Source organism: Lissotriton helveticus, chromosome 3_2, assembly GCF_964261635.1.
Source record: "Lissotriton helveticus chromosome 3_2, aLisHel1.1, whole genome shotgun sequence".
NCBI classification, from domain to species: Eukaryota; Metazoa; Chordata; class Amphibia; order Caudata; family Salamandridae; genus Lissotriton; species Lissotriton helveticus.
In genome coordinates this window covers 176,794,540-176,822,044 of record NC_136062.1, presented here as the reverse complement: position 1 = coordinate 176,822,044, position 27,505 = coordinate 176,794,540, and the positions used below count along the sequence as shown (strand labels likewise).

At 46.0% G+C, this 27,505-nt stretch overlaps 1 protein-coding gene across 1 annotated transcript in view; it reads right to left on the bottom strand.

Annotated features, from left to right (window-relative positions):
• The window catches only part of AP3B2 (adaptor related protein complex 3 subunit beta 2), a 352,683-nt gene that overhangs the window by 247,588 nt on the left and 77,590 nt on the right, over positions 1–27,505 (bottom strand). The window contains exons 6-8 of the mRNA XM_078684977.1: positions 17,319–17,385; positions 8,490–8,672; positions 5,676–5,852 (exon numbers count right to left, since the gene is read on the bottom strand). Of these exons, the coding sequence (XP_078541103.1) occupies positions 5,676–5,852; positions 8,490–8,672; positions 17,319–17,385 (427 nt within the window). The remainder of the gene's footprint in view (positions 1–5,675; positions 5,853–8,489; positions 8,673–17,318; positions 17,386–27,505) is intronic.

Below are 27,505 nucleotides of genomic sequence, written 5' to 3'. Positions count from 1 at the left end.
GTGGCCTCCAGTTCCTACTTGTTCAAGACTGATCCAGTAACACTGAAGTTGCCTGAGTTTTCCTGCTGGGGTTTTCCCAACCGGGTTTTCCCACTCACCGTTCTTCCTGTCAACCGAAGCTCCCACCTCCCATGGACCTACTCAATGCAGGCCACAGCGGAGGCATGCAATGAGTGCGCTGTTGGTGCACCAAAAACAAGCCCCTCTGTGCCACTCCCTGCCTAGATTAGCAATGGAGAGGGGCCTGTAAAATAGAACTTCTGAGTGGGAATCAGTTAGGTCTTGTTAGAAATTGAGTACAGGTGGCCCAGTATGTGGAGACCGGTTCAAACATCATAATCTGTGATCTGATCCGATTGTACCCCCTCCCCCCATCCTTTGTGACCGCATCAAACTTTGGTGCAGTGGTCCTTAGAGGCAACAATCTTAAAACTTAGCAAGAAAATTAGATGGCAGTGCAGAAAGAAACTCTGAGCGTAATATGCAAAGGAATCGAGAGTCTCCACTCCAAGATTGGCTTGTCACTTGTATTGCCCGTTCTATCAGACCCCTAACTCGTTATTTCACTGAGTAGTAAGAAGCAGAGGCTATTGAGTCACCCTGCTATCTTCCAAGCAACACATCTGAGACTAGCTGACTCAACTAACCTCTAAATAATCGTATATCATATGAATTCTGACAACCGAAATCAAAAAGGAAATGGTATTAGAGCCAGATATTCTGGTTTCAGACACTACCTGTAATAGCTCTTGAGCACAGTGCAGCAGTAAGCAGATGTTCTGCTACCTGACCCTTCTTGGCCATATCCCCTTTTATCCTTGGCAGTTGCTTATTGAGAGCATTTTTGTTTCGGATCATTAACTTGTGCACATATTCAGTCAATCAATCAGGATTTATAAAGTGCGGCTAATACCGATAGGATATTCAGGTACTTGCAAGGTCCCGGAGGCTTATTTGAGCAGCCAGGTCTTTAGGGCCATTCAGAATTACGGAGTATGGTCTGGAAGTGCATGGGGAGGCTGTTCCAGGTCTTTGCTGCGATGTGGGAGAAGGAGCGTCCTCCACTTCTACTTCGTAGGATGCGGGAGTATGGGCAAGTGAAAGGGAGGCGGAGCGTAGTCTTCTCGATGGCTGGTGGAAATTCAGGTGGTAGTTAATGTAGGCAGGTCCTTGGTTGTATAGAACCTTGTGTGAGTGAGTAAACTGCTTGAATTGGTATTTCTTCTGTACGGGGAGCCTTTGGAGTTTCCTGAGGCGGGGTGTGATATGGGTTGGTAGGGGAAGGCTGAGGATGAGTCTGGCTGCAGCATTCTGTGTGGTCTGAAGACTCTCTAGGAGGTGTGCAGTAATTCCTACATAGAGGGCATCGCCCTAGGCGAGTCAGCAGGTGATATGGGCTTGTGTCACGGTGCGTCTCGTGTGTGGGGGCAACCACTTAGAGATCTTAGGTAGCGTGCGCAGAGAGAGGAAGCAGGCGGAGGAGATGGCGTTGAGCTGTGATTTCATGTTGAGCTTGTTGTCACTGATGATTCCGAGGTTTGTGGCGTGGTTGGAGGGAGTGGGTGGTCTGATGGCCACCAGGAGTCGTTCCATGTGTTGCTGCTGTTGTCAAAGCTCAGTACGTCCGTCTTGTCTGTGTTCAGCTGCCAGAAGTTGTTCTTCATCCAATCAGTGACATTTGTCGTGCATCTGTGGAAGTTGGTTTGGGTGGTCTTGGGGTCGTTGCTGAGTGAGAGGATCAGTTGGGTGTCATCTACATAGTAAATTATGTTGAGACTGTGGGCTCTGACGATGTTGGCCAGCGGGTCATATATGCGTTAAAGAGTAAGGGGCTGAGGGATGAGCCCTGGGGGACACCGCAAGTGATCTCCTTGGGTTCAGAGGTGAAAGGTGGCTGGTGGATCCTCTGGTATCCCTCTCTGAAGAAGGAGGTGATCCATCTGAGCGCTTCCCCTTGGATGCCGATGTGGTGGAGTCTTTCGATCAGTGTGTAGTGGGATATGGTGTTGAAGGCTGCAGAGTGGCAGATGAGGATCAAAGCACTGTTTCTCCTCGGTCAAGGAGGGTTCAGATGTCATCAATGACTGCGATCAGGGTGGTTTCAGTGCTGTGATAGCTGCGGAAGCCAGATTTGGAGGTGTTGAGTAGTTGGTTCTGCTCCAGATGTGTCAAGAGTTGATTATTGATCTTTTGCAGTACCTTTTCTGGAAACGGGAGCAGGGAGATTGGCCAGTAGTTTTTGAGTTCGCTGGGGTCAGGGTAGGGTTTTTGAACAGTGGTATTACTTTGGCATATTTCCAGGCATCTAGAAATGCTGCAGTGGTGATGGGTGTTGAGTAGGGTGGTGAGTTTCTGGGCGAGCCTTTGGTTTCCGAGGTTGAAGATGTGGTGCGGGCATGGGTCTGCGGGAGCATTCGAGTGGATAGATTTCATGGTGCAGGCAGCGTCCTTAGTTTAGAGGATGTTCCAGGTGGTCACTGTGTGGTTCCTGTCAGTTACGGTTGTGGCCTATCTGTTGAGGAAGTCCATAGGTGGGGTTGAGGTTAGACGTTTTTGTATATAGTCGCGATCTTGTTATGGAAGAAATTAGTGATGTTGTTGCACAGCTTCTGTGAGGGTATGATGTTGTTTTCACTGGCAGCCGGGTTGGAGAATTCTTTAACAATGTTGAAAGATTCCTTGGTGTTGTTGCACTGGCTTCAATGCATTCAGAAAGAGCGGTCTTCTTTGTTGCCATCAGCAGGTGGTGGTAGAGGTTGAGGGAGGTCTTGGAGGCTTCCCTGTCGAAGGTGTCCTTTCCTTGCTGGTGCGCCATCTCCTCTCCAATTCTTCTTAGGTGTACCAGCCGGCCATTTTGGAGAGTTTTCTCTGGATTTTGCTCTTGATGGAAACAATGCTGTCTTCACAATTGGTGAACCAGGCGTTGATGTTTTTCACTCCCTGTTCGATGTTGGTGATGGTCGCAGGGTTGGAGGTGTTCGCCCAGCTGGTCTCTGAGATTTTGTTCCACCTCCGGTGAGGGCATTGGTCATTGGAAGTGACGATGCAGGGGCTGGAGATGCTGAAGTGGACGATGGAGTGATTGGTCCATGTGAGTTCTGTGACATGTCTGTATTTGATGCAGTTGCTAGAGGTGAAAATTGGGTCCAGCCTGACTCCTGCGGTGTGTGTAGGGTCATGGATGATCTGGATTAATCTGAGGCTAGTCATACTGTCGAGGAGGCGCGCAGCTTTTTTGTCATTGGGGTCGTCAATGTAGAAATTTAGGTCGCCATGGTTTGGCAAACTAAATTTCCACATTGACAACCCCAACACAGATGTAGTCTTTGGAGTCTAAGGCTAGGGGCGCAATGAAGTCTGCAATGGTACTGCAGAAGCTGGAGCGTGGGCCTGGGGGTCGGGATGCAAGGGTGCCTCTCTTGGTTGTCTTGCTATCCATGTGGAGCTTGAAGTTGAGATGTTCCACAGGGTTGGTGGTGTTGTCGGTGGTGGTGGTACACTGTATGGTCTCTTTGTGGATGATGGTTGTTCCTCCTCCTGGCTTGTTGGTGCTTTTCTGGCGAGTGATTTTACATCTGTGTGGAATCACTGTGGCAATGCTGGGGCAGTTGTGGGGTAGAGCCAGATCTCAGTGAGGAAGACGATGCAAGGGTGGCGATGAGGCCCTATAATGCTTGCATAGTGAGCGTGCGTTGAGAATGGCACATGAGAGTTGGCGTTTATGTTCAGGTGGTGTCTGTGGTGTGTGCGGGGTGGGGCTGGTCAGTGGGCTGGTGTTTGTGCAGTGGCAGGTGTAGTGACAATGGGTGCAGGTGAAAGGTCCTAACGTGGGGTATGGGCCGGCACGGTGGCAGTGTTTGTTGGGGCGTTCTGAGTCGAGAGTGTAGAGCTCATCAATGGCGTATCTTTGGGGTGGGAGCATTGCTAATCTAGTTGCAATGGAGAGAGGCCTGGAAAATATATCTTCATGGCTTCTGTAACTCTACTCATCAGCTTTTTGGGTTCTTTACAAATGACAATTCAACCCTTATTCGTACAACTCAAACACTATTAGACAGGAAGAGGTATCTAATTAAACAGGTCTGACAACAATTTCAGGTCACTCTCTTGGAATTCTTATGGGGTTGTTTTGCAATGCATACCTTGCAGTACTGTATTGCCTTTTTGCTCTAGCCACGTTACCAAGAGTGAACCAAAGATACCTTAAGGTAAAATTGGTTTTTATTTTCCAAGACAGTGCTGTGGGACTAGTTCAAGTGTTCAGGTTGTTACACCTTGCATGGGTAGAAAGTATCCATTATTTCTCAGGATAGCAGTATGAAACACATGCGCTAGGGCCCGAACAAAATTCTGGAATTCAGGAAAATCATGTTTTATTTGATTAAATTAAAGGTAAGTCCCAACTTTCAACACCATTCCTGATCCACAACAATTTCAGTGCAATGCTCAAATCCTCCCATGGTATAACCCAAAGGCTATTTATTCTAAAATCCATAACTTGAATTGAATTACTCTGAATCAGAGTTGCAATGCCTGATGGAGTACTTCTATTACTCCAAGGCATTGCCTTTCTGCAAACCTGCTTACAATAGATCTATATTTGAACACAACAGCTGGCTGCCAATCTAATAATTTCCCAACACTCCTAAGACCTAAATCATTACATCTTTATCATCATTTTGGCGATTCTATCCATAGCAAAGAAAAGAGCAGCAGGCCGTCAGAACGAGGAGTTGTGGGCTAAATCAGTCACAGAGTCTGATTGAATAGAGCCCCATTTTGAGATAGCAAGAGAATGTACCTTCTCTGCACAGCTAATTATTCTTTCTTAGAATTCCATGAATTAAATTACTTTCTGCCTTCAAATCTCCTGCCATCATTTCTCTTATTCTCAAGGAGAATAAGTACAAGTTTACAGACTCAGATCCCCTGTGATCATGTCCCACCACTGGACCATTAAAGACTTCATTATATCTCTCATTAGACGCCACTATTATTTTGATAACAACATTTTATTAATGTTACTGTTGGAACCAAAACAAAATAGATAAACAAACCAAGCACACAGTGCAGTCCCACTCACAGAAACATTAGGATATCATAGGAGATTACAATACGATACATCAATGGTTAAGTAGGTTATAGAAAGACCACCCCATCACCCAGATTCTTCTGTGTTTAGGAGGGCAGCCCAGTACTTCATAGATTGGTTCCTCTAATTTATCATACCTGGTCTCCACTATTTTTAAAAGAATTGTCTATGTTTTCATTGAATCTGGATGAATAAATAAGGTAAATATAAACATAAAGCTATCTGTTAAGTAGAGGAAATAATTTAAGAACTTTACCATAATTTGCAGTGAAAACAATTCTATAGTTCAACAACAAAATGAGAATAAACCTTTAGTTTAACAAAGAAAGTAAACGGAAGAGCATTCAAAAACACCTTTAACTCACATAAGTTATGAAAAGAGTATCTTAAAGGGAAAAGGGTATGTGGAAAAAGCAATAATACTGAGAAATATGTTACACAAAACGATAATTGGGGACTGGGTTATTATAAGCTACCACTTCTCACAAACTGTTTAAAGTTTCATACCTAGTAATATGCAGAACTAACAGTGTTAACCCTGTCAAAATCTGTCAAAAGAGTGTACAAGTAGAACAGGTCTCACCGCAGCATTTCTACTCTGGAGAAGGGGCTTCGTGTTGCGCAGCAGCAACCTATGATCAGGATCCATCACGTAGGGTGCTTGCTTCACAGCTGAGGCATTCTCAGCTTTCCCGTCCTTGGTGTCTTCATCATCTGAGCCATAAAAGGTTTTCTCAGGGTTCTCTTCCAAAAGGGATTCCTGCATAGAGAGGCAATCCAAGATGAGGAAAAACTGGCAACCTCGGGAGACTACATATTAAAAAATCTCTAGACAGACAGAAGAGAAAGGACAAGAAAGTGGCATGATCCAAGTAAGACGGTGTAGAGAGAGTGAGTGTGTGTGTGCATGTGTGTGTGTGAGTATGTGTGTGCATGAGAGAGAGAGAGAAAGAGAGAGCGAGAGAGAGAGAGAAAGAGAGAGAGAGCGCGAGAGAGAAAGAGAAAGAGAGAGATCCAGTGCTGCAGTAAGTGGGAATACTGAAATTCACAACTGTAGTACATCAGTAGAGCTCTATGTGATGGGATAGTCAGAGGTACTGGAAATTAGAAATGAGGCACGAGTGAGGTTGCAGGACTTGAATATTCAGTGATAGTACTGCTGTATTGGATTCAGGAGCATTGGCAGGACTATGTCTATGTGATCATCATGCTGCATGCAATAGGTAGGCATACTGCAGTTTAGGATGGAGGAAACAGACCACACAGTCCGTGGGATCACTAAGCTGGAATAATAATTGATTCTTCTATTTACAGTGACACGTGGCAAATCTATAGGAGCCCCCACAGAAAGACTAGTTAGAGATACTGCACCTCAGGATAATATTTAAGAAATAGTACATTGGTAGAACTTTGTCAGAGTGCCATCAAAGCAAAGCACAATGATCAAGACTCTTACGGAGTACATGACATGACAGCACCTGTGACACCTATCAAACATAAGCAATAACAGTCACCATTGGCAAAGAGATCAAGATTATCTAAGCACCCCTCAAAGTCAAAATGCTACCTCTGCAGATGCATTCATGCCTAAAACTATGTTTGCCAGAGCGAGACAAGCCTTAACAAAACTCTCCCTACTGCCTTATTAAAACAACTTGATTCTTGTGCAGCTGTAGGAAACTGCATTTGTTCCTCCACTTTTTGCCATCATTAGAACTACTAGGTGCTGGTTTTTGTCTCGGACAGTGCACTGAAGCCTGCTAACTAGGCTCCAGTGCCAATGATCTTTCCCTAAAACAAAGTAACTGTTCATTTCTACCCCAATTAGCAAACCTTTAGCAGCCCAATATGTCCCTAGTAAATGGAACCCCTAGTACCTATGGCTTAGGGACTAAAGAGGGTCCCTAAGGGCTGCAGCATGCATTATGCCACCCTAAGGGCCCCCTTACAAATTGCATGTGGACTGCCATTGCAGACTGCGTGACATGGTGCAAACCATGAGCAAAAACACAACATGGCACACTCACTGTGTGCCATACCCAACTCACCTCATCTAATATTTGCAAGTCACCCCTACAGCAGGCCTTGTAGCCCTAAGGCAGGGTGCATTATATTACATGTGAGGGCATATCTGCATGAGCATCTATGCCCCTGTGCTGTCTAGTTCAATTACTAGTCGTCTTACGTATATGCTCTGTGCACTGGTCAGTATGAGTTTCCCAGCTACATGATAGCTTTACTGAAACCCATGTTTTTGGTATCAAACACCTTGTCATAAAAAATCTGTAATGTTGCCAGTACTAGATTTATTATGACATGCACCCATAGGACACCTTAGAGGTGCCCCCTGAAAAACATACCAGTTTCCAGTGTGCTGGCTGAACAGTATCGTCCAGCCTGCCACCACAGAGCAGTTTCTGATCCCCTGCAGCTGAGAGCCCGTGCTCTCAGAGGTCAGAAAGAATGTCTGCTCCTGAGAAGGGTGTTCACGCCTCCACCAGCAGGATGGATAGCGATTTAGCATACCCAAGCCAGGAGCTTCAAAGCCCCAGCTGCTTTTGATATGCGACCTTGGCTTCCCCCAGACCTCGGAGACGCCACCCCTTGCCCTGAGGAACGTTTGGCATCAGGACAGGGAGTTAATTAGCTATGCAAGAAAGCGTGTTGCACCTCCAGGCTAGCCACACCCGTAAGGTGGGCTACCTGACGTGCTCCATGAAAGAAGGGTGCCACTATCTTGTTTTTGGTGGAATTTGCTACTCTGGGATAGAGGTATGCCCACTCCCCACATAAAGTGGTCATATAGGGGTAAGGAGCCCTTTATCTACCACCCTTCTCTCCCCTTAACACTCCTAAATTTAGCACATAAGTGGGTCCCTGTCACCAGGAACTGAGATTCGTCTGTTTGGAGAAGAAGGACAAAGAAAAGTCGAAGACATGACAATTGTGGACCAGGAACTACTCTGGCAAAAACTATGCCTGACTGCTGCTCTCCCGACAATCACTGACACCAACTTGTCCAGAAACAGAACAGCAGGCAGCACTGAGGGTCAGGATCCATCAGGTAGCGTGCTAGCTTCTCAGTTCAGGCAAGCACAGCTTTGCATCATTGGTGTATTCATCACTAGTGCCATTGACTGTTTTTTCAGGGTTCTCTTCCTAAAGAGATTCCTGCACTGGATTGCAGGGTCCATTGACTAGTGAAGTGATATTTGATGATGTTTCAACAACACTCAAAATATGTAAAAGAAGTGCTTTAAATAAAAAATCAAAACTCTCCCGACGTCTGTGCCAATACCATCAGGAAGGTTTTGGTCTTCAACTGGTCATGTCAGATGGCCTTGTATACGAGGCAGACTGTCCCTGAATAGTTTGCAGAATCACAATCAGTACTCACGTTCTGGTTGGGATTGAGGAACTGTGTGCGAGCATAGCGGGTCAGCATGTTGATGATCACCACCTGCCCCCACTCCTCCACGTCAATGAGCAGGTTACACAGCTTCCGATAGTTCTTGTGGATGAGGTCGATGCGCTCCGGACAAACCTCTTCAAACGCCATCACAACACTGCCGGCCACTAGCTGGAAGTAGGAGAGAGAGAGAGAGAGAGAGAGGTAATGGAGAGCCGGACAACTGGAGGAGCAAGGACCATGAAGAGGCTATACCAAGAAAGAAATAGAAAACGCAGGATGAAGACCCAAAGAGCGGGGACCGAGGGAGAACAAGGTAAGTAATGGACAGCCATGGAAAATTGGAAGGTGACATCATGAGCAAAGAGAGGAAATGAAAAACAGAATAAACTGCAAAAAGCAGGGAAATAATTGAGACAGGTTAAGACAATTACATTGGGAGAGAGATAGGAGGAAAGATGAACAGGCCGTGACAAGAGTGAAAAGGAACAGGTTTCAGAAATAAAGGAAGAAAAGAGACGAAATAGAAGGCATGCCAGAATAATAAAGAAGAGTGGAAGGAAAGTGGTTGTATAAAAAGGGACAAGTGAATTACGAACAGTGAATATGGAGCCTGAAGGGCTAAAATGAGAGAAAGGAGAAAGGGAAGGCAACAGGTTAGGAGGACTAAATGAAGGACAGATAAATACAGAAGAAGGAATATGGAGGTAAAATTGTGCAAGGGGATGGAAAGGTAATAGCCTGAAGAGAAACAGAAGGCAAAAATGAATAAAAGCACAGAAGAATGTGGTGGATACCATGAAATATAAGAAGGGAAGTAACTATGACATAATGAAAGGCAGGGAATGTACAGCAAGAGAGTGACAATAAACTATGAAGGGAGGGAAATAAAAGTGAGGAAAGGCAAATGAGAGAAACAGAAGTAACAAAAATACATGTTGTGAGAATCAAAGTGAAAGATCAAGATAAGAAAGAAAAACAATACAGAAAACAATAATGGCGGTGACGGCAAAAGGTCAAGAGAAAAAAAACGGTGAGGCTGGGGACACAACAAAAAGTAGACATCATACATTCAAACCAAAAAGCTTCTACAGATTTTGTTGCTTTATGGCTCACTAGCTTTCACAATCAACAACTCCTTTTATCTGCATTTTACATTCTTGGTGCACCCTCTGGTGGTTTAAATAGTATTCCATTTGTCCTGACTGGACACATTTTCAGCATCACAGTGTTAGAAGCAGAGGAAAGCAGATTATTTTTTAATTCATTTCACCATTAGAATAAAGCAACTTTCCTGCAGGTAAATCCCCCAGATGAGAACCACTTTACTCCACTTCCTGTTTCTGGCACTATTCCACATCACTTCTCAAGTGTTCAAGGTTCTTCAAGGGTCACTGTCGGTTTCATGCCCAATGGCAGGCCAAAATAACTACCAGAGTGCTCTATGACCATTTCTATAGTGCCGAAGAATTTTAGAACTGGATTGCCCAGAAGAGGGACTAGTCCATACATCTTCCAAGCATTTAGGAGGATTGATTGCAAACTCCACTGAAATGTAAAGTGCAACTGAAGCTATGTTAAAGGGCCACACTCTGCAGAATACAGGTTATACACGTGGCCTAGAGAGACCAATTTATTTGCCTTCTGTGAGAAAGAGGAGATTAGAGAATCCAATCTCTTCATGCAGTGTGAGAAAGAGAGGCTAAGAGAGGGAATTCTCTGCAGCATCTGTCACAAAATAGAGGCCCAGAGAGTCAGGAAATAGGATGGGAGATGGCAGTGCTTAGTTTGAGTCGGTAGTCGGAGATGCCACCCACTGACACCTATTTTAGGGATTTTTCCTCAGACTTTGATTCAGAGCAAGAGAGAAACAAACACAAGGGGAAAAGACGGAGTAAGAGAAAGATGGAAAAACAGTGACAAAGGGAGAAAGCAGGGATTAAAAAAGAACCTACAAAAGTTAGAAAAAGAGAAAGGAAGTGTCTAGTGGTGAATTAAGGAGGCATGAGGTGGAATCAAGACTACCCAGCCTTGGTATTTGGCACTTCCAATATTTGTAGCGCCTGTTGAAGACTTTTGAGCACACCTTTGGGCCCCGGCACTTATTATTTTACAAATGAAGCACTGGCAGAGGTCAAATTCTGCAACTAAAGTTACAAGTGGAAAGAACTGACAGACTGGGATCTGTAGCCAGATGAATTCGGGCAGAGTAGCAGAGAGGACACACACTGCAGTTTGTCTGACAGTGTAGTGAATACAAGAAGCCACATTCTGCAGCCAGTGTAAAATAAGGAGAGAAGCATACGACCAAAACAATGGGGGAGACCAGACGAAAGGCAAGGCACTGTAATCATTATATCCACTGGCGACTAGTTATCTTTGAGACAGAGTGTAAGGGCCTGTGTGTGCTGGCCTCCTCCTCTTCTGAAGTCTCAGGGACACAAAGACTTCACCCTCAGGTCCCTTGAATTCTATTGCTTAGAGTTATGACCTGTCAGGATGAGCCTATTCCAGTGTTGGGCCTCTGGAGGTTGTTCCTGCTGTTGGTAGCTGGAAGCAACTTGAAAGAAGCAAGAAAACCTGTCTCTGACGCCATCATTGATGCCACTGTGACTCCGCAACCTGCATCGAGGCCAGGGGCACCGCTCGTGGAGTGCACGATACACCGCCTGGCCTACACTGCAGCTTCAATGCCCTTTGCCGTCTGCAGTTATCTGTATTTCCCGACACCAGCGCTTGCACCGACTTTGTCATCGCCAGCGCCTGCATCCTGTTATCGCGGCACCGATAACTGCTGAGGCTAACCCAACGAACTCGCCGACTTCACACTGTCATCGGTACTGGCACCTAACCGCTGAAGCAACTGACTTCCCGTCTACTAGATTCAACACATCGCCTCCTTGCAGACACGCGCCTCGCTTCCCCTGTGGCAGCCAGGGAGCCAGACTCAACATCAGCACCAACGCCTCACCTCCCTGGTGCTGTGCATCGTCATAGACTTTATAATCCAAATGTCCTGTTTGTTTGGGGGTCCGTGTGACTCCATGCCCGACGCTGCGCACCTGGCGGTCGGCGCTGTGCTATGGATTTATTGAGTACACATACTTTACATATTGACTTTGGGATAAACCTGTCTGCTCGTGCCAAGTTACCAAGGGGGTGAGCAGGGGTTATCTAAAGTGATCCCCCTTAGCCTGACTTGAAGCAAGGGTACCTGTAGGAAGCTGGGTCTCTGTTGCAGTAACCCCCCTGCCCCCACATTTTTTGCCAGACTACTGATGCACTTTGACTTGATGTGCCCTGGTTTCCCGCCAATCATGTTCCCAGGGCCTATGTTCTTTCCCAAAACTGTACCTTGTACCCCCAATTGGCACCTCTCTGGCCACATTTCAGTCCCTTGTCAAATTTACCATAGGTACCAAGGTCCCTGTGGCCAGGGAAAGCCTCTAAGGGCTGCAGCACTTATTTTGCCACCCTTAGATGCCCTGTACCTTTACACTGGTGCAGAACAAAGTGAAGAGTCGACATGGCACACATCCCGGTGTGCCATGTCTACAACCCACTGCCCTGGCATAGGTCAGCCACCCCTCTAGCTGGGTGCACTATACCAGTGGTGAGGGTACAGGTGCATGAGCCTTCGTACCCCTACCGTGTCTAGACCAGTGCAGTAATGCTATTAAGAATATATAGTGCTGGGAGTTAGTCATTACGAACTCCACAGCGCCATGATGGCTTTAATGAAAAGTGGGAAGTTTGGTATCAATCTTCTCAGCACATTAAACCCACACTGATGCTAGTGTGGGATTTAATGAAAAATGCACTTAGAGGGCATCTTAGAGATACCCCCAGAAAAACAACCAGCCCTCTGTTGGGTTGCCTGACTGTTACACACCAGCTAGCCACCACGAGACATGTTTCTTGACCACTGGGTGGGAGCCTTCGCTTCGCTCCCGGAGCCCAGAAACAAAGCCTTGCCAGGGTGGAGGTGGTCAGGGCAGGAAGAGCCATCTGTGGCAGGGGAGCATCAAAGGCCCTGCTGCCTTTGCAATGCAGCCCACAGCATCTCCTGCTATCAGGAGTAGGCCCTCTCCCTGTCTCCCCTCCTTTTCGGTGGGAAGACAGGCAGGAAAAATGTGCACAGCCCAGAAGGTGTGCCCACCTCTGCCAACCCCACCCCTCAGGTGGGGAGGCGAGGTGAAAGCCACTTTTCAAGGCCCGCCATCTTGCAGATGGCATGCACTCTCCAAACAGGAGTAGGGATTATGACCACTTCCCCAATTGGGGTGAGCACACCAAGGGTGTAATCACCCTAATGTCAGTAGCCCATTGGCTACTGACCTCGAGACCCCTAAAACGCACCCTAAAAAATGTATTTAGGAGGAAGCCCTAAACCAAGAAGGGAGATTCCCGCAACCTACGAAGAAGAAGGTCAAAAGAAGACGCCCAGCACAGGAGACAGCAGAGAAGAACTGACTTGGCCCCAGCCCTACCGGCCTGTCTGCAGTATCCAGAGATCCTGTGCCAAAAGTCGCCTTGTCCTGCAGCTAGCAACCTCCAGAACCATTGGGAGGACTGACTTCCTTCAACAAAGTCCGGATCTCCTGTGAACAGCAGCTCTGTTCAAAAGAAACTCCCAAGACAGACTCTGAGCCTGCTGAGGACAAAGAAACCCAAAGCCTGGAACCACCACTGCACCCGACGCCTACGGCCCGAATCCGAGTGGCCCTCCGGTCCCAGCGAGGTCCTCCAGTGCTCCAGAGTCTGAGTCCACCGTGGTTTGACCCCTCTAGGACTCCCCAACATTGCCTGCAGCCTTTGCACATAGACCCCCCCAACCGCAAGTGGCCCAGTAAGGTGAAATCCGACCTCAAAAGACACTCCTGCCTCCAGCCACCCTGAGCCCCGGAGAAGAGAACACAAGGTGCACCTACGTCCCCGAGTCCTCCTACCTGCCCATATGTTGGTTCCTCGCGTAAGTCTTCCTGGACCAAGCGACAAGACAAAATCCAAAACCAGCAACTCCCATTGAAAACAATAGGGCACCCAACGACAACACAGCACCCTGCACCCAGTCGCCCCTGCGCTGCTGGGGGTGCACCTTGTGTGCTGACTCTGATCCCCCTTTGCCCTGAGCCTAACACCAGGAGCCATTCTCCCACAAACTTGTGGCCTGTTCGTGAGCAGCCAACTGGAGGCCCCCTATTGGAAAACATTGGACCTCAACACTCTGCATTCAGCCGCCCTAGTGCCGCTGAGGGTGTTCTGAGAGTGCATCCTCGACCCTGGGTAACCCTGGTTCTAACCCCAGAATACAAACTCCCACAAATAAATACTTACCTGCAAACCGTTAACTTCATTTCCTTCTTTTGGATTGCATTGGCTGCTTTTCCTTAAAAATTCTTCTAAGTGTGGAGTTGGTTTGTATGAAACATTGAAAAACTGCAAATGTATTAAAAGTGAATTACTTACATTTAGTCTAAGAAATGTCTCAGTGTTATATCTAGGCATATCACACTGATTAGCAAAGGTAACTTAAAAAGTAATCTAAAAAGTAACAATCACAGTAATATGTAAAGTAATTGAAAAGTAATTTCAAACTGTTGACTTACCTGTAATTCAAACAAATGCATTTGAAACTGAAGTCCACTGTAAATCACTGCATGAGATTTTTCAAAGTACTATTTCACATACCTGCACCAGGCCTGGCTTTGTTCTAGAAATAAAATAACTAAATAACATTTTTGATGCAAACAAATTGGTCTGAGTTCAGTCTTTGAGTGTGTGACATCATTTCTTGCCTGAGTGTGTACAGCAAATGCTTACCGATACCCTCTGATAAAGCATTACTGCTCGCAGAACACTACCACAAATAGAGAGTAAGGTGCTATCTACTTTTACCACTGCCTACCTTTGGGGTTCCACTGGGCTCTGTGCAGACTATACCTCATTTTGGTATAGTATATCCAGAGCCAGCTTCCTACAGTCCCTACTTGGTGCATTCCTCTGCCAATTAGAGCCCCCCATTTCTACCATGAGCAGTAGGTACCTCTAGTGCAACTGCAAGATCAGTATGTGATAAAACATGTCCTGCAAGTGGAGGGACACCAACCAGTCTTTCGCCTTTAGCGCCGAAAGGCAGTGAGACAGGGACAGCACCATGATCATGTCCTCGCACAGGAAAAAATTCAAGAGCCAGATGTCTAGGATTGGTCGCAGACTGTCATCCTTCTTAGTGACCAGGATGTACCAGGAACACACCCCTGCCCCGTTCCTGCTATGTGACTAATTCCACTGCTCCCTACTGCAGCAAGGCCACCACTTCTTGCTGCAGCATCCGCAAGTGATCCTCAGACTGAAGGGACTGAGACTGAAGGGCCTAGGAAGGAGTCTGTTGGAAGGGTAGGGAATACCCTCTTAGCCATTAGTCTGAAGTTATGGACATCCAGGCTACAGAAAGGAAGACCCATTCTCTTAAAAAAGCCACACATTACTCCTTTAAGGCTAACCTAAAGCAGAATTCTGGGTGGTGCGGGGAAGAACAAGGAGTAGAAGGAGAGTTGCAGGGCTTTATGAACTTTTCTTTTGCCTGTGCTCTTATACAGTTGAAAAAGATTTGGCATTTGGGAAGGGTGGGAGGGCTGTCACCGTCAAAAGGTGAACACCTTGGAGAGGTTATGAAATGTTCAATACTGCCTATGATCCCAGGCTTAAGATTGAAAATCCAATAATCGAGCGGATGCTCTACCAGCCTTTAACCTCTCTAAGGCTGAATCAGCTTGGTCTCCTAACCTGTGTGTCCCATTAAAAGGTATATCCTTTAGAGTCACCTTTACATCAGCAAAGAACACAGTCAACCTAAGCCATGAATGCCTTTTCAGGACTACTGAAGAACCCAAGACCCTAGCTATCTAGGCCTGCCGTTATGAAGCATCTTGGCTTCTTTCACTACCTCTGCAGAGTAGTCCTTAAGGTGGTCTGGTAGATTTGGTACCACCATGACCGCCTTGTTCCACTAAGCATGGGCACGTATGGCAAGCAGCATTCATCAATATTAGAGCTAAACTAAGTGCTGAGAATTGTATGTAGCCTACTGCTTCCAAGATTTTTGACTCTCTATCAGGTACTAATTTTCTGTTGAAGGATGGTCAAAGAGAAATGCTGGATCTCCATACAATGGCCTAGATCTTTTCACAGCCAGATGGTTCCCTGCTGGGGTGAAGGTGTGCTTGCCCCAAACTGAATTAATGGGATTAAGAAGTGCCTAATTAAAAAGCAGTAAAGGTGCCAACAATGCCAATGCGGGTTGCAGGTCCTCCGTCAACATGTTTGGCTTAGTTTCTACTGACAGTTGTGGCAGTTCCAAATCTTCTGCTGCTTTCCTCAAGACCATATGGAAAGAAAGCTACTACCAAGTGAGCCATCTCTGAGGGACACTCTATTTTCAACACAAGGGATGAGTCCAGCCTACTAGCATTTTGCAATGCCAGGTAATCTGCAGACTGAGGATGGAGGGGCAGCAACCTGGTCACCTCACCTCTTTCATTGTCATCATGAGACACCCCTACAAACATATGAATGTTTTCTGAGTCAGAAGCAAATATGTCATCAGGGATCTCCCAGCAATTCTGGTGTGAGGAGAGCTCAGGCTGAGACTTTCCTCTATAACTTGCTTTTTCAGGTATATTTTGGCCTTTCCTCCTAGACTTCCTCAGGATTGTTTGGTTTTTTTGATGGCCACGTCTGTGGAGGCTCTACCTCAAGAGGTCGTGGCAGTGGCAATAGTAGCAGCAGCTATGTTGGTACAGTTTGAGTGGCCACTCGCTAGGGCCTTGCTGGGGTGGCTCCAGCCGGTACTGGATGCTTTCCCTGAAACTCACACCAAGCCCCAAACAGACCTATGGCATCAGGAGATGCATGCAAATAGAACTCAGCAGGACTGAGTAACTCCATCATGGTGTGGAGGATTTGAGACAGACGAGCTCCATATGCCAAACATTTTGGATAGGCTGTAGGCCCAGACAAGATCTGTGGCAAGAATAGGAGTCAGTGGCATTGCAAGAGTGGACTCCTTGGACGGAGTAATGTCAATGAGGTATGGCTGCAAGGAGAACTCAACTGGGGTGGAGTTCATTGAGGTGACCTACCTTGAGTTACATTGAGAGGTATTGTTGTTCTGCATATTTTTTGTTTCTTCTTCTGTTTAAATGATTTAGATGATGGTGAGAAATGTGCCTTGGAGCCCGATCGAAATAGAGGCTTATGCTCTTCGGGCGTGCACTTTATAAAGCTTGGCCTCACAATCTCTTTTATGTCCTTGGAAAACATCAGGTTGCAATTGCTGCATAACTTCAATTTGTGCTTCTGCCCCAGGAACCACAAACAGACCTAGTGGGGGGAGAAGATATGGATATCTGTCCAGTGTAGAACCAGAAGAGTTTAAATCTTGATTTTTTTGAGGGGGAACAGCCCTACAGACTGTACAGAAGAACGATTTGTTTTTGAGAAAAACACTAAAAAGAAACATGAAACATAATGGAAAGCAGCTCAGCAGCTGCATTAAAGGGTGTGGAAGAAAGGAAATTGACATTGGTGTACAAGAGTGGCGCTGTATAGTTAAAACTATGCCAAATTGAGCCAGTGCCACCTAGCAGTAGTGGGTAGCTCTGAAAAGTTTTCTTTTCCTGTTTGGTGCCGAGGGATATTAAAAAAGTGAGGAATCTGTGGGTAGAAGTAAACACCAGAAAAAAAATGACTAAACATTGTCTTGCATCACTCATCTAATCACATGGGTATGAACACACAGTTTTATGTGCTTACCGTAGTTTTATCTGCCAAGAGCTTCTCAATCACCTCAATCAGCTGATCTTTTTGGTCCGAGTCTAAACTGCAACAGAAAAGGACTATCAGAACAGAAAATGATAGTCTGCAGGTAGTGTGCAGGATTACGCATGAAAAGTGGCCGCAGCCGAGGCAAATTCAATATCAGTCTAGGTAATAACACTGTAGTACAGCATGCTCATCATCTACAGCAACTGTACTAGAGAGGGATTGTCGTTTACAGAGTGACACTAAACCAGGGCATATTTATCATCAACAGTATCTCTCCTAAATATTTATATACTGTAGGAAACGGTTTTCGTTGTAATACACCCCCACTATTTGCATGGTATTTGATGCAACTTTGATTGAACTGTACTGGGCACCTGCTATTCAGGTCCCCAGCACCAGTATTATTTCCCTAGAAACTGTACAATTGTTTTCTCCCAATTGGCAAAACCTTTAGCACCTTTTGGAAATCCCTACTAAATGGTACCCTGACGCCTAGGGCCTAAGGTACTAAAGAAGGGTCCTTAGGGCAGCAGCGTGAATTGTGCCACTCTAAGGGACCCCTCACCAAGCACATACAAGATTGCAATTGCAGGCTGCGTGTGTTGGTGTAGACAAAAGTGAAAACACAACATGTCACACATCCCTGTATGCCATGTCCTTAACACTGCATGTAATATTTGCAAGTCACGCTTATGGCAGGCCTGACAGTCCTAAGGCAGGGTGGTGAAAATTACATGTGAGGACATATCTGCATGGTCAGTCCTATTACTGCCAGTTCAAATGACCAGGGTAGCCGTTGTAAAACGTGCTAGACACTGGTGAAAACAAATTCCCCAGCTACATGATGGCTTCACTGAACATAGGGATGTTTGGTATCCAACATCTCATATTGGTAAATCCACACTGATGCCAGTGTTGGATTTACCAATACATGCAACCAGAGGGCACCTTAGAGGTGCTGCCTGGAAACCTACCAACCTCTGGTGTCCTTGCTGACTGGTTTCTGCCAGCCTGCCACCCGAGATGTTGCTGTGACCTTCTAGGGTGAAAACATTTGCTCTCATGAGACCCAGAACAAAAGTCTGTCTGGGAAGAGAGTGTAACACCCCCTCCCACAGGATAACCTACTGATTAGCCTAGTTCGTCTGGTGAGCTTCAAAGAAGCTGCCACCTTTGGTTTGCGAATCTGGTTCTCCTCACATGAGAGAAAGCCACCCCGTATCCAGAGCCCCCTTGGCACCTGGACAGGTGAGAAAATTAGCTAGTCATGTAGGCGTGCCGCCTCCAGGCTAGTACCACTCCACTTTTGGGACTGGCTGAGCGCATTTGCTGAACGGGCGCTTTTTACAAAACCTGCTTTTAAATACTCGTGTGCACGATTTTAGCGAGTGCACTGCTCACAATTGTTTAATACTTTTTTAAAACTGATCCGGAGTGCTGGTCTCGATTCCTGTGCCTGCCCGCCTCGGTCCGACTCGGTAATTCATTACCGTTGTGCGGAGGGCGGACAGGTGAGGGCCAGGCACTTCCGGGAGCGGTTAGCACTCTAGGTCTCAACTAGGGGCTATTTAGGCGGAGCCTCTGGTCAGCGCAGCTGCGGTGGAAGACAGTGGCAGTGTCTACACACCGCTAGCTGGCTCGCTGAATAAGAGGGCATAAATATTTTGGGACTGGCTGAGCGCATTTGCTGAACGGGCGCTTTTTACAAAACCTGCTTTTAAATACTCGTGTGCACGATTTTAGCGAGTGCACTGCTCACAATTGTTTAATACTTTTTTAAAACTGATCCGGAGTGCTGGTCTCGATTCCTGTGCCTGCCCGCCTCGGTCCGACTCGGTAATTCATTACCGTTGTGCGGAGGGCGGACAGGTGAGGGCCAGGCACTTCCGGGAGTGGTTAGCGCTCTAGGTCTCAACTGGGGGCTATTTAGCCATCGCCTCACAGGAAGCGCGCAGCGTTTGCGCGCAGCCTCTTCACAGCCGAAGACCAGCCAAAGAGCTGCCCGTCTGCGCCCGTCCGCGACAGGACGGGGCGACGGGGCGGCAATTTTACATCATGCCGCCTCTTCGTGCCAACACACATATCAGGTATGAGGCTTCCTTTCTGAAATCATTGAGGCAACTTACCTCCCCATGCTATTTAGAGGATAGCAGACCTTGTTTTGGAGGACCGTTCTCATGCAAAAAATGTCATTTTTCCTCGATGCATTCTACTGACTCTCAAGAACCTAGTAAATCATTACATGATTTGCATTGCATCCTTATTAATGTTCGCTCGATGCCCAAACACCAAATTGAGATCTGGGACTTAATACACTCCTTGACTCCAGATCTCTGTTTCATTACTGAAACTTGGCTAAAGCCACATACGGTATCTGCCATCAATGTGGGAGTGCCTATGGGATATAAACTCCACCACTCCGATCGCCCTGATAAAATGGGTGGCGGCATCGCCATAATTTATAAAGAGTCCCTCAAAGTAGACATTTTAGATAAACAATGTTGCAAAGAAATGGAAACAATGGTTTTTAGAATTACCCTCCCCAACAGAAAGACCAGTAAAGGTGCTCTTGTCTATAGACCACCCCTCCCATGTCCCAGCTTCTCCTCATCTCTTTTAGAGATGCTAGGCCCCTATATACGGGCCAATGAGGATTTTCTTCTCCTCGGAGATTTTAATATTCATACTGACCTACCTGACTCCATCGGGACCAATAGTTTATTTACTGATATGACAACCATTGGTCTTACACAAAGGAATCAGGATCCCACTCATGAAGGTGGACACTGTATCGACTTGATATACACCAACTTTGAAAATATATTGTGTCATAAACCCACTAAAATTAATTGGTCAGATCACTTTTTACTACAATTCACTATTTTTAAAGTTAATAACGGTCCCCATAAGAAATCTCTACCCCCCACTATACGCAGACAGTGGCATAAACTCACGCTAGAGGCGCTAGAAAAGGTGTGGGAAAAACCTGAGATTAGAGATACTGAGGAAGTAGAACATAAGCTAACTATGTTTCAGCACTCTCTAACTGCAGCCATTGATAAAATAGCCCCTCTGAAAACTTTTAGGCAACTACCGGTGGCTAAACAGGAAAAATGGTATACTGAGGCTCTCAGGAAAGAGAAACAAGAATGCAGGAGGATAGAGAAGAGATGGAGGAAGTCACACTCGGAGGAGAATAAAAAGGCACATCGCGCAGCTCAAACCAACTATTATAAACATATTAAAGCTGCCCGCAAAAATAATATTGCCCAACAGCTCATAGAAGCTGGAAACTCTCCCAAAGAACTGTATAGGATTCTGGACACATTCGTAAAACCTATGGCTTGCATAAGTCCAGATGACTTCTCACAAAGTCTATGTGATGAAGTCTCACTATACTTCAAAAATAAAATAGAGACCATCTATGAAAAAATTTTAGTATCCCAACTAAATAGCGATACTTTGAATGTTTCCTCCCCTAACGAAAATGCCAACTTCACATTAACTACATTTCCTCCTATTAACACTGATGAGCTTTACACAATAATGACCCAAATAAAATCTGGATCGCCGGATGACCTTATCCCTGTCAAAACCTTAACCTCCCTCCGCAACCTGTTAGTTCCCTACATTCAGGATGTAATCAATCAGTCTCTTAAAGAGGGAAAAGTACCAACTGAATGGAAAAGTGCAGTGGTGAACCCCATCCGCAAGAATGCGGTTCTCCCGTGGACGGAACTTTCCAACCTCCGTCCCATCTCCCTTCTGCCGTATTACAGCAAGATGGTCGAAAAACATGTTAATGCACACCTGTCCAATTACATCGAGGCAGCGGGCGGCCTAGACCACTCGCAATCTGGTTTTAGGCCCAACCATAGCACCGAATCAGCCCTCCTGTCAGTAACAGATAACATCAGAATGTCACTTGACAGGGGGAGCTCAGTGATTCTGGTGCTATTGGATTTGTCCGCTGCCTTCGACACGGTGTCGCACAACATTCTTCTCGACCGCCTGAAGGGAGTGGGAGTAAGGGGGACCGCTCTTGCGTGGCTTGAAAGCTTTCTTGAAGGCAGACAACAAGGTGTCAAATTAGGCTCCCATAAATCTGTCTGCAGGAAGCTTACCAAAGGTGTGCCACAGGGCTCATGTCTGAGCCCTACGTTATTTAACGTATATGTGGCCCCTTTGGCAGAGATTATTAGATCTTACGGGTTCTCACCAATTTCCTACGCTGACGATACTCAGCTGTTGTTTCCCTTTCAAACTATCACACCTGCAGTCATGCAATCTTTCCAAAACGGCATGAGAGCGGTGGCTGGTTGGATGGCCCAGAACTTCCTCCAATGCAATGTGACCAAAACGGAGGTCATGTTGTTTGGAGGGGCCACCCTGCTCTGGTCACCGGATTGGTGGCCACTTGAGCTAGGTCCTGTCCCAGCGCCCAAACAGACCGTCAAAAATCTGGGGGTACGCCTAGACCAAACTTTGATTATGAAAGATCACGTCAGCCAGGTCACGGGAACGTGTTTCCGCACAATTGGTCTTCTACGGCGTATCTTCCCTTTCCTACCAAACATCCATAGGAAAACGCTGGTACAGGCACTAATCCTTGGACGGGTAGACTATTGCAATAGTCTACTCAGTTCCGCCAACCATGAACAACTACGTAGACTGCAGGTGGTGCAGAACACCGCGGCAAGACTCATCCTGAATGCCCCTCCCCGTACCCCCTCCCGCCCTCTCCTTTCCCACCTCCACTGGCTTCCAGTGCAACAGAGGGTACATTTTAAACTCTGCTGCATTATGCATAAGTGCATTTATGGGTCTGGTCCCAAATATCTAAAAGATATTTTTTTCCTCTACTCTCCCGGATGTGCTCTGCGATCCAGCAACACTATGTTGCTACACATACCTAAAGTTACCAGAGCTAGACAGGGAGGCCGAGCACCCTCCCTTAAAGGCCCTTTGTTGTGGAATTCCCTTCCACCGCAGCTGAGACAAATCTCCAATCTTTTTTCCTTTAGGAAGAAACTAAAAACGTTCCTGTTCACATCAGGTTAACCGGACCTTTCTCTCTGTCACTTTCTTAATATAATTTGTCCATCTCATACAGTAGCCACGCGCGGAGATACCCCTTCGGGGCTGATTCAGGCGCGCTATAAGAATATAAATAAATAAATAAAATAAATAAGGTATACTACTGTGAGGAGGATACGATTTTTTAGAGGTAGACATCTTTGTGATGGCATACTTAGGAATTCTGGGACAGGATTATGCCCACTTCCCAAAGGAACTGGTCATATTGGGATTGTAGTGCCCCAAGGTGAGTAGCCATTTAGCTACTAACCTATACTCACCTAGCTCCCCTAAATTCAGTATTTAGGGGAGCCCCTGGCACCAGATTAGCAGATCCTGATGGCCTAAGAAGAGTGAGGACACAGAAGAGGATCAAAAGCAGAGAGGAGAGATGATGCAGTTGACCTGGTACCAACACTGACAGCATGTTTGCATTCCTCGTCAAAAACTGTGCAAAAGTCGACTCGTCCTGCAGCTGTTGACTCCAGAAATGTGGGAGAACTGCCTACCTTCGAAAAAGACGCAAGTCGTCCCAAGAACAGTGTACCTGTTCTGAAGAAACTCCAAAACAGAAGACTCTGAGGCATTCGGAACTGCCAAAACCCAACACCTGAAGCCACCACTGCACCAGTCACCTTTGGCCCTAGATGAAGTGGGCCACCTATGTCACCAAGGTCCCCCAGGCCTCCAGAGCTCAAGTTCATTGTGGTTGTACCCCTCCTGGACTCCTCGACGTCGCCTGCAGCCTCTGCACACCGGCCCTCTCAATTGTGACTGCTCCGGTATTGAAAAAACTGATGTCTAAGGACACCTCTGTACCTGTTTACAGAAATTGTTCTTTAATTCCAAAGGATTACATTGCAGAACTCAGAAATTCCCACGTGTCCACTTTTTAAAGTGAAAAGAGTTTATATTTAAAAAAGTATGTACCTGAACGATTTTTCTCAGATGCCTAAACATATATAAAGGTACTCCTTCTTAAGTCATAGGGGAACCTCTGGACTCGCTACACGGCAAAGCAGATTCTTGATATATTAAATAAAGAGACAGCTTCCTACATTAGTGTTGCAGGTGTGGGATACAAGACTTGACATTTGCTGTACCACTTGGTTATTAAGTGATTCCACTAAAGAATCCAAAATGGTCTTTAGGTAAAACACTTTTCCGATATTCAATTTTTAAAATTGTTTAAAATAGCTGTTAGGAATCTGGGGGGCATGGAATAGCTTCAGAGGGGCATATGCGAACCACCACCCGAGCAAGACGATGAGAATTCGGACTTAGAATGACAACAGTATACATGTAAATTGCAAGTGGGGCTTAGATAAAAAAAAGTCATGCTGGCGAGATGTGAATTAAAAATATCGATTGTGCTTTTATGTACTGCAATACTGTATTTAGCTGAAACATTATGTGTACGGTTTTCATACTGCACTGTTATTGAAAAAATAAAAATCTTTTCCCAAAATAATAGCTGTTAGGGCCTGGGCCAAGCCCCCTGTAAAACTGTTTAGAATGTTTTAAAAGTATTTTAAGTAAGTTAGGCCTATGAGGTGTTACTTAGCATTTTTTTTCACTTTCTTAAAAAGGTCCCAACTAAATTAAAACATGGCTGATGTAGCAGGTTCTTCCCAGGAGCTCAACCTGGGGCCCTACAAGAACCTTACGTTAGACATACTTAAGACACTCTGCAAAGCCTGGAACCTTACCATGAGGCCTTGACCCACAAAAGCACATCTGCAAAAGATGCTTGCAGAGATAGCTAGGACAATGGATGAAGGAAAAGCCCGCTTGGAGAAGGGGAGATGGATGCTGAAGTGGATGTAGTAGCTGGTGATTCCAGCTGCAATCGAACTGAAAGTAATACCAGTGGGGGCATGCTTAGTAGTGTCTCAGAAGAGAGAGACACTGAGGATGCAGATCTTCAGAAACTAGCCAAGATGATAGCACTAGAGGCTAATCTCCTGGCTATAGAAAAGGAAAGGATTGAGATAGGCCCAGCACCTATCTCTGGTCACAGCAAAATTATAAATAGGGTAGTAGGTTTTGACCCTAAAATCCCCAAAAGGGACTGTCCCAAAATACTCATAGTGATGATATCACCAAATGGTTTACAGCCTTTGAGAGGGCCTGTAAAATGATACAGCTGAACAAGTAGTATTTGGCCTCTCTGCTTTGTGAATTGTTCTCAGGAAAGTGTAGGAATAGGCTCCTTACAATGTATGAGATAGATGCTGAGTCGTATGGCCTCATGAAGGATACCCTGATCGAAGTCTTTGGACTCACCACTCATTCAGAGAATCAGGTTCAAGGAGTCAGTCCTAGGTCAATTTTGTAGACTTTTCAGTTAAAAAAGCTAGGTGTTTGGTTAAAAGGTAGCAATGTGCATGATTAAAATGGGCTTTATATTTAAATTATGAAAGAGATTTTATTCAGTAATTGTGTTAATGAGAAGTTGCATCAATACGTGGTAGAACTGGGGCCAGTCTCTCACCAGGAATTGGGGAGGAAGGCTGATCATTGGGTAAAAACAAGACTATCCAAAACTAGACATGGTGGAAGTGAACAAAAGAAAGAGGACTAAAAGTGCCCCCTCCCCCCACAGGAGAAGACGGTGGACCACTTTGAAGACAAAGATAAAAGTAAAGAGTCCTCTGTAGACCCGCAAATAATCTGTCAAGGAGGGTGGGGGCTGAGACTTCACAAAACAAAAGTAGGACAGAGGTAAGAACTGGGACCCCAAGAAGGCTAGGTACCTTAACTGTAAACAGACAGGTCACCTAGCCAAGGAAGCTTCCTATCCTACAAAACAAACCCACTAGTGTACCTCCATGAGTTCCTGTGTAACCACTGAGGGTGAGACCTCAGATGAGGAAGTCCTTCTAGCTTTCAACTTGAAAGTGGGACCAAAAGGTGAGTTTGAGATCCCAGAGGGGAGTAGACACTTCCACCTCCTACTAGTGAATGGGATTCCAGCCACTGCCCCGAGAGATACCCATGCCAGCCACACTGTCGGGCATGACAGGTTGATACTCTTAAGCCACTATATCCCAGGTAAGAATAAAAGAGTAAGGGCTATCCCAGGAGAGGTTACGGTTTGGCCTGTTGCTTTAGTACCCCTAGAAACAGCTGGGTCTCTTAGTTGCAGAATGGTGGTAGTTAGTACAGACCTCCCCCTTGAGTGTCTCTTTGTAAACGACCACCCAGAGGTTGTTCTGAGCCAAAAAGAGATACTGGTCCAGTGCCAGTCCTCACTCAAGGATTCTGGGGGGCTGAACCTGCAGCTAGTGCAAGTAAGCCCCAAACGAAGAGGAAACAGAGAAGGTGTAGGATTGGTGTGATACTTTCAGCCAAAGTTCCAGTGAGCCAAGGATATTCTACCCCAGTGGAGGAGAACTTCAGTTGGCCCTGGTGCAGCCTCACCAGATCACAAGAAGTCTTGACTAGTCAGGCAACTGTAAAGCCTGAGATGGTGGCTCCTCAGCTAACAGAAGAGAGAGTGGAAGGAGTGCGTTTACTACAGGATGTATCAACCCCGCTCTAAAACAGCAGACAGGCAATCCAAACTCAAAGAAGCCTCTGAGTTAGCACCTTCACCTGTCAGTGAAGAGCTGAAGGTGTTGTTCTGGGCACTGACAGCTGTCAGTGGTTCTGGGCACTGACACCTGTCAGTGATCTCTGCTGTGTGTTAGCCTTAACGGCTGTACTATTCTTGGCACAGTGGTCTGACCCCATGTCAAATAGAAAGCTATGCCCCCTGACACTGTTGGTCACGGTGGGGTTTCTCAAGTTGTGGGTAACCTCTTTGGGCAAGCTGGGGATTGCCCTGGCTAAGACAGGGTTAGCAGGGGTAGACACCTCTAATCTCAAAACCAAGAGAATAGGTGAGGACACTAAAGAAGTAGACTAAGGGCATTTTAAATTGGGTCCTAAAACTGCTGATGTAGGTCAGCTTCCCCAAGGGAATGACCTAAACAGGAGGATGTACGGCAGAGTAGAACCTGCAACAATCCAGCCTGTTTTCTTACTCTTCCTCGCCTGACAGACTAGGACAATTCTCTCAGGTTTGACTGAGTCTCCTGGCCTGTGGGCTGGGGTGGCAAATGGGGGGGGGGCTTGTGTAGGAAACTGGGTTTTTGTTGCAGTACCACCCTCGACACGTAGGGACACCTCTGCACCCGTCACCACTGGGCCTTGGAGAAGAGTATCCCAGAGCATCGGAAGGCTTGAGCTCACATGCTGGTTCAGCCCAGTTGGCTTCTAAGCCAGGGCCTGCAGTCTAGTTTTACAGTGACTGAACCTCATCAAAATGCATTGGGCTCCCGACACTGATTTGCACCTTGCAACTGACCGCCGTAGTGCCGCTGGTGGTGTACTGCTGGTGCTGCCTTGGACCTTGCCCAACACTCAACTTAACTACTGGAAACTGCTCCTGTAAGTCGATGTACTGTGTGCAGGACTTGTTCTTCCTTTCATAGGATAACATTGCAGAACTCAGAAATTGCACTGCATTCACTGTTTAAAGTGAAAAAATATATATTTAAAAATATTCTTCCCTGAACAATTTTTCTCTGATGCCTAAACATATATAAAGGTACTTGGTATTTTTATAAATTGGTGTGAATCTCCTTCTTGAGTCGCATGTATCATTTATTGATCAATGTGTGATTTTTAAATGCCTAGCACGCATCTGTGTAAGTCTAAGGCTGCTCGACAACACTACGCCCTTATAGAGGACGTTGGATTGCATAGCAAGGCTCTGTGCACTCATAAGGGAAAGCCTGGACACTTTACATGGTAGATCAAATTCTTTATATATCACATAAAGGGCCAGCTTCCTACATACACCATTTTCATGTAGGGTCACAGTACCCAGAATACCATCAGTGTATGTTTATTGTCGACAGTTACTCTTCTTTGGAAAGTCAACAGTAAGTTTTTCTGCTCAATGGTTCGAAAGTGACAGTACTCTTGAGATTGGTAATTATTAACAGGGTCAAAGCACTAGAGTGTACTAATTGTCAAGAGCATGACACTACAATAAAGCATGCTCATTCTATAGTGGCTTTGGACAAGAGTGTACTTCTTGATTAGAGAGC